The 16530-nt window shown below is 40.0% G+C and overlaps 1 protein-coding gene across 1 annotated transcript; it reads right to left on the minus strand.

The window, feature by feature from the left end:
• Nucleotides 1-1352: 1352 nt before the first annotated feature.
• LOC131012945 (probable pyruvate, phosphate dikinase regulatory protein, chloroplastic) lies at nt 1353-4331 on the minus strand. Its single transcript, XM_057940926.1, has 3 exons — nt 3601-4331; nt 1651-2293; nt 1353-1556 (listed from the first exon to the last, which is right to left on the minus strand). The coding sequence occupies exons 1-3, from the start codon at nt 4063-4065 to the stop codon at nt 1453-1455; spliced, it is 1212 nt and encodes a 403-aa protein (XP_057796909.1). The 5' UTR covers nt 4066-4331; the 3' UTR covers nt 1353-1452.
• Between the last annotated feature and the right edge of the window lie 12199 nt (nt 4332-16530).

The raw sequence follows: 16530 nt of genomic DNA on the forward strand, positions 1-16530 counted from the left end.
TTTCCTGATAACTTATTTTTTTTCCACTTCAATTCATAATAACATTATCATGTGTATTGGTGTGATGATTGAAAAAGATCAAACCCAAATTGTAGAGCAAATCATTGACGAAGTACTTCGAAGCGAATGGGTACATGAACGAACTGAAAAATAACAGCTCCAATAAGTTCTTCGAAGTGAAGTGGTACATGAACGAACTGAAACACACCAAAAAGAGAGGGATTCCGAGAATATGCAGGTATGTGATTGCATATTCGATGAGAACTTAAATGATTTGATAAGTGCTACTCATATTAACAAGATACATCTTCTTTTCTGATGACCACATGGAAGAAACTCCAAAATTAAACGTACTTGGATTAGAGCAATTCCAGGACCGGTGACCTCCTGAGAATTTTCTCGGGGAGCGTGCGAGTCTGTAGCCGTCAAGTTTGGAATCAGATTGTTACACAAAACTCGACCCATGATGAAAGCTAGCAACGAATGCATCATGCACTGCTTGGATGTGATTATGTACACTCACCACCCAATCTCAACAAAGAAATAGAGAAACTCTCAAGGTTCCAAACTAAACAAATTATAACTCAATCATAAGAACATAAAAGAAAACCTATCTTTCACATGCACAAAAAATGCTTATGAGACAACAACGTACACAACTAAAAACCACAGCAACATCTTGATTCTTCAACACCATATAAGGCTGTTGGAAGAAACCTTAGATATGTTTCCAACATACACCAAAAAAGGATATTTTCTAATAGAAAATATTCTTAACGAATTTCAAACCATCGTTCAGAGCTTTTTAACTGTAACTTGTCCTTGCCCATCGAACTTAAAAAATTTGAGTTATTGGATGGTGAAATTGAAACTCATGCTAAATTTTCAAACTTAATTACGAATTTCAAGTAGTATTTTTTTTTATCAAGATGGGATCATCTCTAGTTTGATTATAAGAATAAATTCAAATGGGATCATTTGTCCCAACTTATGATTATTTGCATCCCACTATTAATTTCACTATTCCCTAAAAAAACCTATTAATCTCACTATATTTATAATATTTATTGTAAAATAAAATATTTTTAATATAAAATTAATCCTAATTGACATTAATTACAAACAACTTTAAAAAATTATATACAATAATTTTGGAATAATCAAACACACAATGTTTTGTTTACTTGGTAAAAACGTAACATTGTTCGTAGGACAATTAGTTTATATAGGCAAATCTCGACTTCTACATCAGCTCTAAATTTGGAGAATTTATAGTTTTATGATAATATCATAACAAATTAAAGATTTATATATAGTAATACTAAAATTAAACCTCACGTACCATTCATGAATGGACTAAAGATTTGTATATTTACGGCCAATATCCCATTTTCAAAACTTACAAAGTTCTGACAATTTATTACGCATTTCATAGTAAAATAAAGAGAAAAATTAGTATCGTTTCGAAATCCTAGGCATCGAACATCTATTCTTCCTATCATGGTAAAGCCTCAGCACAATCGCAGCAGTTTCTTCAATCGCTTTCGCTGTAACCTCTGCAATATCAAAGCATCACACAAAAATCAAACCAATCAAGATTGTAACTAACAAGCTCGAAACCAACTCTAAAAACTTGCATCACTCACTCACCTATCACAGGCCAAATGGGATTCTGCTGAAAAATCTTGCTAGCAAACTCAAGCTCTTGCTTGACATAGTCCATCTCCGAATAGCTGCAACTCATCATACTATCACTCAACCCCAAGGTCTTGGCCCTCGCCCGTCTGATTGTCCGCAACGCAACGGGGTTGATCGTGAGGGCGAAGACCTTCTCCGGGTCGACCTCGAAGAGGGTCTCCGGGAGGCGCACGTTCATTACAATCGGCACGTTCGCCACCCGGTACCCCTTCTGGGCGAGGTATATGGACAGCGGTGTCTTCCCGGTGCGGGACACGCCCGTGAGGACGATGTCGGCCTGGTGGAGGTTTCGGGGCAGGGCTCCGTCGTCCTGCTTGATGGTGAATTCAATGGCCTCGATCCTGCGAAAGTAGTCCTCCCCGAGCGGGGTGGTCCGCCCCGGAGCCCAGCGGGGGAGGCCGGAGGGTGAGACGCCGAGGTGGGAGGCGACTGCTTCGGTTATTGGGCTTAGCACGTCGAGAGATGTGACGCCCCACAGCACGCATGCTTGCCTCGCTGATTCGGCGATTGAAGGATCGGCAAGAGTGTAGACCACCATGGCGCCCTCCTTGGCGGCTTGCGCGATCACCTCCATCAATCGATCTACATCATCGATCTTCAAAAACACAGCTGGAGTAAAAATCAAGATAGTTTTAAGGGGTGATTGTGCCTAATTAAACACACAAACTTTCATTCAATTCTAATTCTAATTTTGTATGTGAACTAAGACTCCGCCCTCCAAATGCATAAAGTTTCAATAAGTATTATTTCAAACTTTCTTCATGGCACGAAGTTTCAGTTTGTATTATTTCAAACTTTCATCATGACAAATTGAAGTGACATATACATCCAACTATGTTGTATAGTGCATTGGCTATTTAAGCATATGTAGACATTTCAGGAATCTACATAACATTAATTTGAGGGCAATCGACAACTACGTGAAAAATCAGAACAATTGGAACTTCGTGTACTTATAGTAGATAGTAGATTTTTGGTTCATGTACAAAATCAGAATTAGGTGAACATTTCGTGTATTTAGGGAAAATTACTCCTAGTTTTGATGTACTTGCTTCTAAATTCTTGGAGCAAACTACAATGCTAATAGGATAAGCATCCCGAAGAAAAATAAGTTATGTCAGAATCAGGAAATGACAACTGTAAGTCCAAGTATGATTACAACGTCAATGTATTTTGCACCAAATAAAAATTCAAACATGAAACTGTTGAAGGTTCTTTTTGTTGAAATTTTGGAAAAATATGCAATATCTCTCATCTCATATTGATCATTAAAACTATCCGCACTTCTCCTAATTAAGGCTGAAAAATCACAAGTCCTGTCATTATTGTATCGATACGATAACGACACGATAGAATGAGGACAAACACGAACAAAATCCATTGAGACTCTGTTCAACACATGAACATGAGCACAACACGTTTTATAGAAATACGGATACGACACGAACACGAAGGCGACACGATGTCAATCGTGCTGATACAACACGGTAAATTCAAACTCTAACTAGAAAAGAATAAAATAGCAATAAAAGATTATGTTGTACAAAAGCAACAAGATCATACACAAACCTAGCACAAAATTATCATATCCTTATTACGTCGACACAATAAGGACACGGACACGATACGACGAGATTCTCTTAACAATTTGTCAATCATTTATTAATAAGCATTTGGTCGAAATTGAACTCATTAATCATAGTCAGAATTCCACCAGAGTCTCTCTAACTGCAATTCATACTTAACAGACAAACTTAACAATTCGAATTCGAGTATTAATAAAAGGTTAACATGAAAATGCCAAATCTTCAACACAGAGACAAAGCATTTTCAATAAGTGAAGCAGTTAGTTAATGAAGGGACCCACACCCACACCCACACGAGTGAAAAAGACCAACTTACCCCCGAAAACAAATGGGTACTAATCGGGCAGACCCGATCCACCAAGCAGTGCTCGAACTGCCCCAACGCGGCGGTAACGGAGTGCTCCACCGTCCACCCCGTGCCGTCAGAAACCATGTATATCGACTTAGCGGCGGCTAACGGCTCGCCGTCACGCCCGCCATCGTTGCGAGGCGAGAGCTCACTCCCACCACCGTCGGAGACCAGCCTCGCCGGAGAGTCGGAGGCAGTCATCTCATCGGCAGATCTCTCCACCGGGCGGCTCAATTTCCGGCCGGACCGTACGGCGCGAGCCCTGGACCAACGGTTCAGCTGCGGGCTCGATTTGATGCGGCGCGAGAGAGAATCCGGCGAAGACGGAGGGTCGGGGGAGGCGGTCGGGGAGATCGGTTTTAGGTCGGAGATGGCGGCCGGCGACGGCGTGGGCGGGATGTTCGACAAGGATAAGGTTGAGGTGGAAATCATTTTTTACTATTGCGGTTTTGGGGGATTTATCCTTTGGATTTTCCGGCTATTTCGGGTTGGTGTCGGAGAACTGAAACATCGGGGTTTTACGTGGCAGCGTTGAGTCCTTGAGATTTCTGACTCTCTTCTCTCCGTCTCGACATGATAGATCCTATAAATCTCTTTTTCTTTTTTATTTTAATATTTTTGGGAAAATACAGCTTAATGTCAAAAAAATATTGATTTTTTAAAGGTTAATTGTAATTTAATACCCACACTTGTGAGGTAATTTGCAATTTCTACCAAATCTTTTAGATAGAACATCTGTAGCAATTTAAACCTCTCAATTTATTAATCCGGTGACCGAGAAGCTGATGTGCCGAACAATTAAACAAAAATCATCATTTTATTTGAGATGAAGATTTTTTTTTATTTTTATTTTTTTTATATGTGTTAATGGATAAACTATCCACTTTTCTTGAGATATTTGCAAAAATTACTTAATTTTTATAAAAATATGTAGAAAACAGCTCTTTTTAAATGGAGGAATATAAATACGCTTAGATGTGATAAAATTTCTATATAAATTGGTGACATTGTCAGAATTTATTCAACAGACTTTTGACCCTCCCAAAATCGCGGTAAAGTCTATCCTACATCCAACTCTCTACACTCCTCTATTAAGATCTTGACAAGTGGACACCATCTTTTTCCCCAATTTCATGAAATTTTGATTTGACCCTTTCAAAAAATATTTATTTACACTATGAACCCCTTACTTTGCAAAAGGGCACAGAAAATCCAAATTGTAACTCTGAAAATTTTGTAAAATCTATTGCATCCTTGCGCTTCGCCTAAAATGGTATCAGAGCGGGTTTTAATTGAGAAATTATATTATATTTAATTTATTTTATGATTAACCTATGTGGGAGGAGACTCCATTAAATTGGTATGGATCCGGACGAGTGTCCGAGATGTCTTGTATACAGGATATCTTTCCAAATCTTGGAAAGAGAGACTAGTCATCTAATGGGTGAATTACGATGGTGTTGGAGAGCACTTATGCTCAACCTTACCGAGGACGAGGAGACTGTTCGTGAGATTATCACGAACATCCAGGGATATCTTGATGCCCTATTGGAGAATCCCGAGGCCAAATCGGCAAACAGACGAGCCAGAGCCAACCTCCATCAATATCACATTTGATGGAACAGAAGGATAAGGCGGGAGTAGCTTATCCAAGCTACCAAAAGATCGAGCCAAATTCTTCCGACAACGCCAACTTGCGGGAGATCCAAAGAACGGTGGAATATTATGGCGTCAAGCTGCATGAACTACCGATGGAAATGAGCAAAATATCACTCAAGCAGGAGGAAATTCTAAACCTCTTGTGTGATATCAAGAAGAGGGTGGAGGACATCGAACGGCGAAAACCATGTTCCGGAAGAATTCGGAATAAATGGTCCAAAGACCCGACGTATCCACTACCGTTAAATGCAGCGCCCAAGGAGTTGCAGCCGGAGGACATAATTCGATTCGTGAAAGGAAAACAATATGAATAACCTTGATCGAATCGGATTAGAAGATCTACAAGAATTAGCAGAATCTTTTGCTAACCTCAATATGGTTGATCTAAAGATGAACCAAGGAGGAGAGGTGCCCAAAGCTGAGCATCAACAAGCAGGGTCGTCAAAGAAAGGTGGGGCTCAAGAAGATTCGAGCCAATATCAACGAACCAGACGACGCAGGCCTCAGATGCGGGATACTCCTGTAGGAAAGGCCACACTTGAACCAATCCATCCATACGGATTGATTCTCAACCTCGATGAAGCCAGTTTCAAAGATTGGGAAGGACTCATCGACGAATGGGCTTCAGCAACGAAGATCGTAATTGCCACGATAGACTATGACAAAGAGGAGTTTGTCAAAATCTTCGAGGCAAGTTTTGCAGGCATGGCAAAACAATTCTGGGATAATGCGGCAACCGAGGGGAAGAATGAGCTATTTAACAAAACATCAGTTTCAGAAATCCTTGAGGGGGCTACCCAACAGATTAAAGTCCATTTTCTTGGAATGGGTTTTTTCGAAGGTTCAGCCGAGGAAAAGCGCAAAAAATATCGACAGGCACTTTACAATCTAAGATTGGTGGTGCTAGAGCCAAAAGCTCAATGAATTTTTGCGCATGTACACCCTATATTCCCATATGGGGGTAATTGATGATCAAACCGCCATGGACCTATTCTTCACAAAGTTTCCGAGTCCATGGAGAGAGATGCTCATCAATGAGTACGTATCATCAGGAGATTATTCTCTTGATAGTGCATCAAGAAGGATGTCATATGTTCACAGGAAGCTGTCTGAATGGTGTCAGAAGGCAGCAGACCAGAGAAATCTCAAGAAATTGAGAAGACTCAACAAAAGATCTCCATTGATGTGCGACAACATTGATCTTCCAACAGAGATTGGAGCTGAGTTGCTATATCAACGGAAGAATCGAAAGAAACATAGGTATCAACCCTATGAAAAAAGATGAAGGAGGAGTTCTTGGAAGCCGAGAACTATGTGGACCAGACAGAAGGCACGCTCCTACAAATCAGGCCAACGGAGCGGACCATCAAGGAGCCGGTTTTCATCCCAAAAGCGAATCCCGGCAAGAAAAACTTTCAGGCGAACCCAAGCCAAAACAAATGAAAGTTTTAAAGATTGCAACTGCTGGACGTGCGGTGCAAAGGGGCATATTTCAACCAATTGTCCAGACAACCAGATAAGAAGATTCGAATCCACACCGGATATCGAAGACGCTATCTATCACCAGGAATTGATACCCGTGTATCAGTTCGAAGATATATCCCGGTTCATGAACATGTCAGGCATCTGGAGATCTTTGCAGATGTTTGTTAACAAGAAGGACTAGTGCTGTCTGAAAAGAAGGCAGTCATAACCACCCAGAAGATGGAGTTTCTGGGGATTGAGATCGATGAATCTGGAATAATTCTACAAGATCATATTGTGGAAAAGGTTCAGAATTTCCCGGAGGATCTCAAGGAAAAGAAGCAGCTCCAAAGTTTTCTCGGAGTTGTTAACTTTGCAGGAATGTTTATTAAGAATCTTGCGGAGCAAAGCTCTGAAGATTTAGGTTCAGATTGGACCAATGGATCAACCGGGAACGAGTCAGACTAAAGAGGAAAACGAGGTTTTCCACACTCAGACGGAGGATCAGAAAGGATTTACCAGCCATTTTCTGATTCCACAAGAAGAGGTGGTGAAAAAGCTCGTGAAAAAACTCAAGAAGGAAACCGAGGAGGTACAAACTTACCAAGGGTTTTCTAGTGGAAGAATGAATCAAGTTTTATCTAGCTTGAGTCCATTCAAAAGGAGGCATCATGTCTATTTCGGCGTTACCAGTCGAGAATTGGCGCTTCCAATCGAGATTACAAGTAATCAGGTGGAGATCCAACTTGTTCCAGCCGAAGATATACGGCGGGATCTCAAAAGAATGAAGCCAGAAGTCGCTAGTACGATGAAATGGATTCATATCGGAGCCATTCAGTTGGTAATTAAATCTGCCCTCTCACCAGGGACAGATCAACCGATTGATGTTGCACTCTGCGACAAAAGGATTAGAGATGCCAAAGATTCAGTTCTTGGAGCTTTCTCAGGCAATCTCTATGCCAAGAAGATTATAACCGAGCTTTACCCACATATCGCTTATAATCTACAAGATTCATCCTTCAGCCAAGCCCTGACACTTTATCAGGACTACAAAAGGAAGGACCTTATGACGGGAGGAAATAGGCCATACTCGTTAACTTATCAAGTTTCGTATGCCCTATCAAATTCCCACCACACAGAGTTATTTCTGGGAAAACAATTTATTGAAGTTCCAAAAATATTCAAAGAAGTAGCCAAGGCGGTCAATCCGAACCGAGTGGAGATTCCCCAAATCAGGGAAATCGATATCGAAGTAGGAGACAAGCAGGTGCTAAACCACAATCAGAGTCTCAGATTGGGAGCACCAATGCTATCATTCTAGGGAAATAGGCTAACTTCAGGGCCTATAACAAGAAGTTTCTCTCATTCATATGAGAGAAGGACAATTCAGGAAACACCAGTTCCGGACATAAGAGTCAAGCTCAAATGCCCCGAAGGATGGAGAAGGGTTTCCACAAGATTTGATACTACTAACAGGGAAAATCAGTTTCCTTGTAGCACGTTGTATTATTTGGCGAATCCAGAAAGCAACCGATATATCGGAATTCTGGAGGTCGGAGGCTTTGAAATCCAAGTCGAAGGCCAAGCCGGGCAAGAAGCTGACGTCCTGATCTTAGGACGAGATTTCCTTGACAAATATCAGCCTTGGTCATGGAAAGCAGGCGGAATGGAGATCACAATCGGACGCAAAAGATTGATGATCCAATGACAAGTCCATTCTCTATATACATCTCTGTAGGGATGTTATATGAGAAATTCAAAGCAGAATATTTTGCTGCTTATGTGGATTCAGGAGTAGGAATCTGTACAGCAAAACGAGGAGTCTTTCCAGCAGTAGTTGAAGAAGAACTGCCTCGAATTGCGGGAAGGGACTTCTCCAAAAAGATTTTACTCCTATCAAAGGGAGTAAAACAGACGGAAATATTGATCGGAGGCGCAGGACAGACACCTTGGTACAAGGTCAAGACCCCACTGATATATTTCCATGATATCGGCGCAGATATATTATTCGGGAATAATTTGCTGCAAAACTTCAAGCGGTACACACAGGACAATGAGGCCAGAAGGCTAGTGTTCACAACCAATTGTGACCACAAGATCATTGTGCAAAGGCTCGAAGGAGCTTTTAATCGCTCGATGCCATTAAAATTCCGCAGCAAGCGTGGTGATGATGGCAGACTCCGGAGACAACAAATGAAGGATCAACGGAGATTCAGAGATATTTTGCTCAAATGCAGGACCGAGGGATTCCCAGATCTCTCCGAGGAGGAAACTCAAATCCTCAAAGTCTCCCTGATATCACACAAAGATATCAATAAAGAAGAACATGTGTCCATAGCCGACGTCAAAAGGAGGATCCAGAAGTGTTACCATGAGAATCCTTTGGCATGGTGGGACAAGAATCAACTCAAAGCTACTTTGAAAGTTAAAACTGGAAAGGAGCATGAGTTTGTGAGGTTCAGACCTATCCTGATGAACACTCAAGATCAACAGGATATGAGAAGTATAATCAAGGAACACCTTGATTTGAAGTTGATCGAACCAGGGAATTCGCCTTAGAGCAGTCCTGGATTTCTAGTACGAAATCATGGGGAGATCAAGCGAGGAAAACCGAGATTGGTCATTAATTACAAAGGGATTAATGACATTCTTGAGTTTGATGGATATTTTATCCCAAGCAGAGAACACCTTATCAACTGCATCAGAAGTGCAAGGGTATTCTCAAAGTTCGATTGCAAATCAGGATTTTACCAGATTCGCATGGAGGAAGGGAGTAAGAAGTTCACAGCCTTCTCAACTCCACAAGGACATTATGTCTGGAATGTCATGCCAATGGGGTTAGCCAACGCGCCTCAGATATTCCAAAGAAAGATGGATAATCTCTTCAAGGATTATTCTTCGTTTATGTTTGTTTATATTGATGACATTCTTATTGCATCAAAGAACATTCATGAACATGTCAGGCATCTGGAGATCTTTGCAGATGTTTGTTAACAAGAAGGACTAGTGCTGTCTGAAAAGAAGGCAGTCATAACCACCCAGAAGATGGAGTTTCTGGGGATTGAGATCGATGAATCTGGAATAATTCTACAAGATCATATTGTGGAAAAGGTTCAGAATTTCCCGGAGGATCTCAAGGAAAAGAAGCAGCTCCAAAGTTTTCTCGGAGTTGTTAACTTTGCAGGAATGTTTATTAAGAATCTTGCGGAGCAAAGGAAAATATTCAGTCCACTACTGAAGAAAGATGTTTCATTCATATGGAAGGAGGAGCATCAGGAGGGTATGAAGAAGTTATAGGAGATTTGCAAAAATCTCCTAAAACTTTCAATACTACAAGACGAGGATGACCTGGTCCTCTACACTGACGCGAGTGATTCTTGGTGGGCGGCCGTGCTCACAAAAATCACCCCTTATGGAGAAAAACCTTGCAGATATTGTAGCGGTCTCTTTTTCGACAGTGAAGCTGTGCGATGGCACATCAACGAGAAAGAATTCTATGCAGTCAGAAAGGCGTTCGAAAAATGGCCGCTGTTCTTACTAGCAAAGAAATTTACTTTGAAAGTCGATAACACTAATGTTAAGGCTTTTTTAACCAAGAAAATAGAATCTAAACCTGAAAATGCTAGATTACTTAGATGGCAAGCTGAGTGCCAATATTATGATTTTAATATTGTCATTTTGAAATTTGATGAAAATGTTCTTGCAGATTTCTTAACAAGGGATGGAGCCAACTGAGGTTGACGCCATCATGGAAAACCAGAGGCAGCTCCTGGACGACCTGGAGATGCTACAACAAGAATGGCAAGAGTGCTTACTCCATGCCAAACAAGCGGGAAGGATACAAACGGATGATGTATCCAAAGTGCCCAACCGAATACGAGAATGTCTCAAAAAGATGTTAAGTCTTAATGAGGCAACCCACAAGCCGCTCCTGCGCGGGATCATGGCTCCCATGATCGAAGCAGGCATTACCGTACAGGCCGGATTACCTGTAGCAGGGGATTCAAATACCCCTAGCACGAGTCCTAAGGCGAAGGTGTCAAAACCAGATCCTCAAGGAAAAGTTGTTGCTAAGGCTTCAAAGCCCGAACCAACATGTCAACCCTCCACCTCTGGGGAAAAAGAGGGAGAGATCAATCTTAGGCCATTGACGGGCAAATCTAAGATTGATACTAATATTATTGAAATTTTTCCTGTTTGGCAGATGTATCAGTCCAGGTGGGAGAAACTCAACACCAGAAAGGGACTTAATCCGAGCTATTGTCGGGTTGATGTCAGAGAAAAATATCCTCGGGTATGGATGACCACCGGAACCAATCCTCAGGAGGTCAAGGAGTGGTATGAATTTGGGGCACTAGCCTCAGTTTATACTATATCGCCAGCATTCAGCGAGATCAGGGGTCTACCAAAGTGGATCCAAGAAACGGTATATGATGCTTGGTCAAACAATCCGTCTCTAAACAGGGGAGACGTCCTGGAGTTATACTTTCTCAGTGCAGCTCCAGAACCAGCAGGCAAAGGGAATCATGAAGCTTTCCATTTCATTAAGCTTCGGAGACCTGATACGGAGGCCTTAAACCGAGTTAAGGCACCTGATCATGAAGTTTCCATCGTCACGACATTTACGGAGGATCAAATCTCCATAAGACGTGCATGGGGACTATGGGTCTGTCTCACAGAGATGGACAAAGTAAAGTACCAATTCAAGTTCTCTCATAACGCAGGACTTGGATCTTTCTTGTTAAATTCAATGACAGGAAAAACTACAAGCTTCGCGGAGAAGGCCTTCGAAGAAAAGAGGCAGACACTCTGGCGAAACAAGATAGCGGGAAGCAAAGAAACCCGTCACAAGTGTTCGCTATTTTATTTAACACGCCGCAAGTGTACGGGTGCAATTGTGTACAGTAGCAAGCAAGGTTGTATTCCACAGAGACTGATTTAACCAATTCCTATCCTAAATTATAATCCTTTATCTGGATAATCGAAATTAAGAGTTTTGTTTTTAAAACTAAAAAATAAATAAATACTGGAAACAAAATAAATCAAGCTTTGAAACAGAAAAACAGATAAGAGAATATTTCCCAAGGTAAAGGTTTCAACAGATTCTCCTAACTAACATGTTCAATTCAATTAATCAGATGATTCCTAAGGCAATCTCAAAACTAGTCTATACCCACTCCCGTGGCATACAAACCGTTGATTACATGCAAGGCTACCGTCCTCGGATCGCACTTCTAACATGCAACTCCTAAAAGCTCATAGGATTAACGCCCTCACAAATATCAATTCCCTTTAGAATTAAATATATGTGTTCTATGTTCTTAGTTCAGGTAATAATTATCATCTCCCGATCTCAAATTAAAACCTATGATTATGCTAAATTGGTGGCCAATCAATAAAGCAAACAATAATAACAAGAACATAAAAAGGAATAACAATCTCAATTAATTGAATCAAACAGTCAGAAATTCAAATCATGTTTACTCTCTAAACCCTGGGAAAAAGAGATTCTAGCCACACATAGACATATGACTAAAAATCAATATCTCAATAAAACAAATAAACATCAACAAGAAAAACCGTAGTAGAATTGAGAATCTTCAGTTCTTGCTCTCGCTCCGTTCTCCGTCTCTCTCAGCTCTCAGGAAAAGTAAAATATGATACAAAGTGATAAAAGGTTGCAGAGAATAAGTTCTCGGGGAGTATTTATATGCCCTAGGTCTTGTAGCTCTCAAAAATACCCAAAATCGCTAAAAAAAAATGAATTTTGGGTGGAAATATGGCGACTCGCGCGGCCACGTCGCGCGGCCGCATGGCTGGCCCGCGTGACGAAACAGAACTCCTGACAGCTTTGCGCAGCAATTTTGTTTTGGCTCGTTCTCTCTCGTCCGAACTCCGATTTATGATCCGTTTGCGCTCACGAACTTCTCTCAAGACGAACTACAACTTGTATTTCAGCCAATTCTTCCAAATTCTGCTTCATTATTTCTGAAAATTCGTTCAAACACAAGCAAGTAACAAGTTCTTTACCATAAACGAATATAAGCTCAAATAGACCATCAAACACACAAAATCCTCACAACTAAGCATCAAAAATGACACACCAAGAGATAAAAATGCATTTTTATCAACAAGTTCTGCAACATGGCTCATCTAGGCCATTGGGTAGACCATATCTGCACGGAGTGTCCCACGCAGAAGGAACCGGAGTTCGGCAAAGGCTTCTTTCCAAAGCCTAACAAAAAGAAGTTCCGGTCTGACGAGTATCAGGAGCACAAGACTCCACATGGACGAGCACCGCGAGCACCAAAAAAGTAAGGGGCCCGACAAAGAAAAGGGAGTCATGTGACTCAGGACAGGAGGACCACCCACTAAAAGAGAAACGACGAAAGTGGGTGGACAATAATGCAGGCCAACTACCCACTGACCAAAGTGGGTAATTCTACAGAAGTTCCACTCATCAAAAGAAAACAAAGGATGGTGGAAAAGTTGCAGGCTGGCCCCTCACATCATTATCAAGCTGAATAATGGAGTATGGGACCAGAAAAGCACCACTCACCGAAAGCGAAAGACAAGGCCGAGTGGAGAAAAAAGTAGCTGGACCTCACCAACCATTATCACAAAAAGATAAAGGAAGGTTCAATTCCATGTGAAGGCACTAACTAGTGTCGGCAATTATGGCCGACAAAGGAAGGTAGCCGTCACCATCCAAGTTAGCTGGCCACGAAGAAGGAATCCAAGGCCAACTACCAAGCAATTATAGAGGGGATCAAACCTCTATATAAACAAAGGCTCTGGAGAGAAGAGATCATCGAAAATCATCAACACTCTCACACAACACACTCTCTCTCTAGAAAATTATCCTTGTATTTTTCAATTTTGCTTTTCAAAATTTTTCAATTCTAGTTTTAGTTTCTTTTTATTTTATGTATACAAGTATTAGCTACCAATGAGTAGCTAAACAAGTTAGTCTCCTCCCTAAAGGAGATTATTATGAAATAAATTAAGTATTTTATAATTCCTCTTTTAACGCTTTGTTTTGCCCAACTTTCGGTTTAGTAAAAATATTTTCTTTTCATTTATCAACAAAAATATTCGACGACGAAACACAGTGAAGGAGAAAGGTTGCAACCATCTCTTGCGAGTGCGTGGTTGGACAAGAGCCTGGAGGGCGGAAGGTCCGTAAAACGCGAAGAGAACTGACTCCTGAAGGCGACCATTAGTCAGAAGGTATACTGTTGATTTATGTCTTGAATTATTTTGAAGTGTTACGGAAGCATGTTGGGCCATATTTTATTAATTGCATGATTTTATAATTATAGAGAAATGATGTTGGGTTTTTCTGTCTATATTGAAAATTGTATGAGGGTTCTTGTGTTTATCTGTTATTATGAGGGGTCAATTTGATATTACATGAAAATAGGAATTAAGAGTGTACATGTGTCATCATCTTAATATATGAAGTATAGGTAGTTGAGTGTAGGATATACTGAGCCCAAAATCGCAAAGGTTGAAATGTCTAAAATTTGTCAAAAAAGATAGTTAATGGTCGTAAAACCACGATTTTTTTTTGGCATATTTAAATTTTAATCTTTAACAAAACATTCTTTATGTAAAATCATAAAATTTAGATACATTTTGATTTTAACCTTTAACAAAAAAATTCGTGTAAAATCATGAACAATTAATTTGTAAACCGAAGAAATCTTCGCAGCAATTCAATGAAACAGTAAACTTTGTGGCAAAAATTGAAAGACAAGAACACACTTGTTTACGTGGTTTGATCCTCTCGGATCTACGTCCACGGGAAGGTCAACACAATCTCTTTATTGATATGAACAAACGAGGAAACAAAATCACTCTACAATCTCTCAAAATCAGCAATGAAAAAAAACTCTCAAATCGCAGATAAAATACTCTTTCTCAAAGCTCTCAAGTAACCTATGTTTCGCTCTTCTTGCTCTACAACCAACAAAACTACATGAGAAGTAAAATACACCTACTTATACTCTGAAGATCGGACTATAAATACAGATAAAATACTCTCTTAAAAGCTAGCTTGAAGACTAAGCTATTGAGCTCCGAAAACTGTCGCAGCAGATAACAGAAATTATGTTGCTTTGCAACAGCCTTTATCTGACTTTGCATATAAGTCTCTCCAGCTTTAATAATTGTAAAATACTCCTCCGTTTAGTTGCATGCATGGTCACCAGTTAACAAATCTCCACCTTGAGCATGCATGGAACATCAATAAAGCAAATCAGAGCTTCCCTGCCAGATAAGCTCCATTACAGAGCACCCCCTAAAAAAACTTATTGAGGTAAAACTCCTATCAGCTCCAAATAATATTTAAATTTGGTAGCTGGGAGTGACTTAGTAAGCATATCAGCTGCGTTGTGTTCAGTAGCAACCTTCTTCACCTTAACAACACCTTTCTCTATCTCATCTCTTATAAAATGCAACCTAACATCAATGTGCTTGGACCTTTCATGAAATACCTGATGTTTGGAAAGATATAAAGCACTTTGGCTGTCACAATTTATCACAACTGAGCTTTGATCAATACCAAAATCTTTGATAATGCCTCTTAACCATATGCTCTCCTTAACTGTCTCTGTAAGAGCAATATATTCTGCCTCTGTTGTTGATAGAGCAACAACTGACTGTAGTGATGATTTCCAACTTATAGCTGATCCACAAATGTTGAAACATATCCAGATTGAGATTTCCTTGTATCAAGATTTGCAGCATAATCAGAATCACAAAAACCAATGAGAGCATCTTGCTTATAATCCTCATTTCTTCTGAAAACTATAGCATATCCTGCAGTTCTTTTCATGTACCTAAGTATCCACTTTAATGCTTGCCAGTGAGTCTTCCCATGATCTGACATATACCTACTAGCTACACTGATTGCATGTGCTAAATCAGGCTTTGTACAAATCATGGTGTACATAATACTACCCACTATGTTAGCAATAAGGAATATGACTCATCTCCTTTCTTTCTTCTTCAGTTTTAGGTTTCTGATCCGTAGATAGCTTGAAGTGTTGAGCTATAGGAACTGAAACTGATCTTGTTTCCATCATTCTAAACTTTTTAACTATCTTCAGAATATAATCATGTTTAACAAGCTTCAACTCTTTCTTCTTTCTACATCTCAGTATATCCATGCCAAGAATCCTCTTTGCATCACCTAAATCTTCCATGTCAAACTCATTCTGCAAATCTTGTTTAAAATTTTGTATCTCATCTTTATTGGCTCCTGCAATAAGCATATCATCTACATATAGTAATAAGTAAGCTACAATAGAACCATTTCTTTCCTTTATGTAAACACAATTGTCATAATCAAACCTTTTAAAACCAATTCTAGTCATATAATCATCAAACCTTTTATACCATTGCCTGCTACTTTGCTTAAGACCATATAAACTCTTCTTTAGCAAACACACTTTATGTTCTTCACCCTCTATGATGAAACCCTCAGGCTGTATCATATAAATTGTTTATTCTAGATCTCCATGCAAAAAAGCTATTTTTACATCCAATTGTTGCAATTCCCAGTCATTCTGAGCAACCACTGCAAGAATAATCCTAATGAAACTATGCTTAACTACAAGAGAAAACACTTCATTGAAGTCAACTCCCTCCTTTTGAGTGAAACCTCGAGCCACTAATCTAGTCTTATACCTTATCCTTGTTACTTTACTAGTCTCAACCTTCTTTTTAAAAATCCATTTGCAACTAACTGCCTTTTGAGACTTTGGCTTT

Source organism: Salvia miltiorrhiza, chromosome 2, assembly GCF_028751815.1.
Source record: "Salvia miltiorrhiza cultivar Shanhuang (shh) chromosome 2, IMPLAD_Smil_shh, whole genome shotgun sequence".
NCBI lineage: Eukaryota > Viridiplantae > Streptophyta > Magnoliopsida > Lamiales > Lamiaceae > Salvia > Salvia miltiorrhiza.

Bases quoted from the DNA above. Each gene is read 5' to 3' on its own strand.
- LOC131012945 (XM_057940926.1), bottom strand. From the start codon at position 4,065: ATGATTTCCACCTCAACCTTATCCTTGTCGAACATCCCGCCCACGCCG. The intron at 2,294-3,600 runs GTAAGTTGGTCT...GTGTTTTTGAAG, and splicing joins GTACCCATTTGTTTTCGGGG to ATCGATGATGTAGATCGATT. The intron at 1,557-1,650 runs GTGAGTGAGTGA...TTGATATTGCAG, and splicing joins TCCCATTTGGCCTGTGATAG to AGGTTACAGCGAAAGCGATT.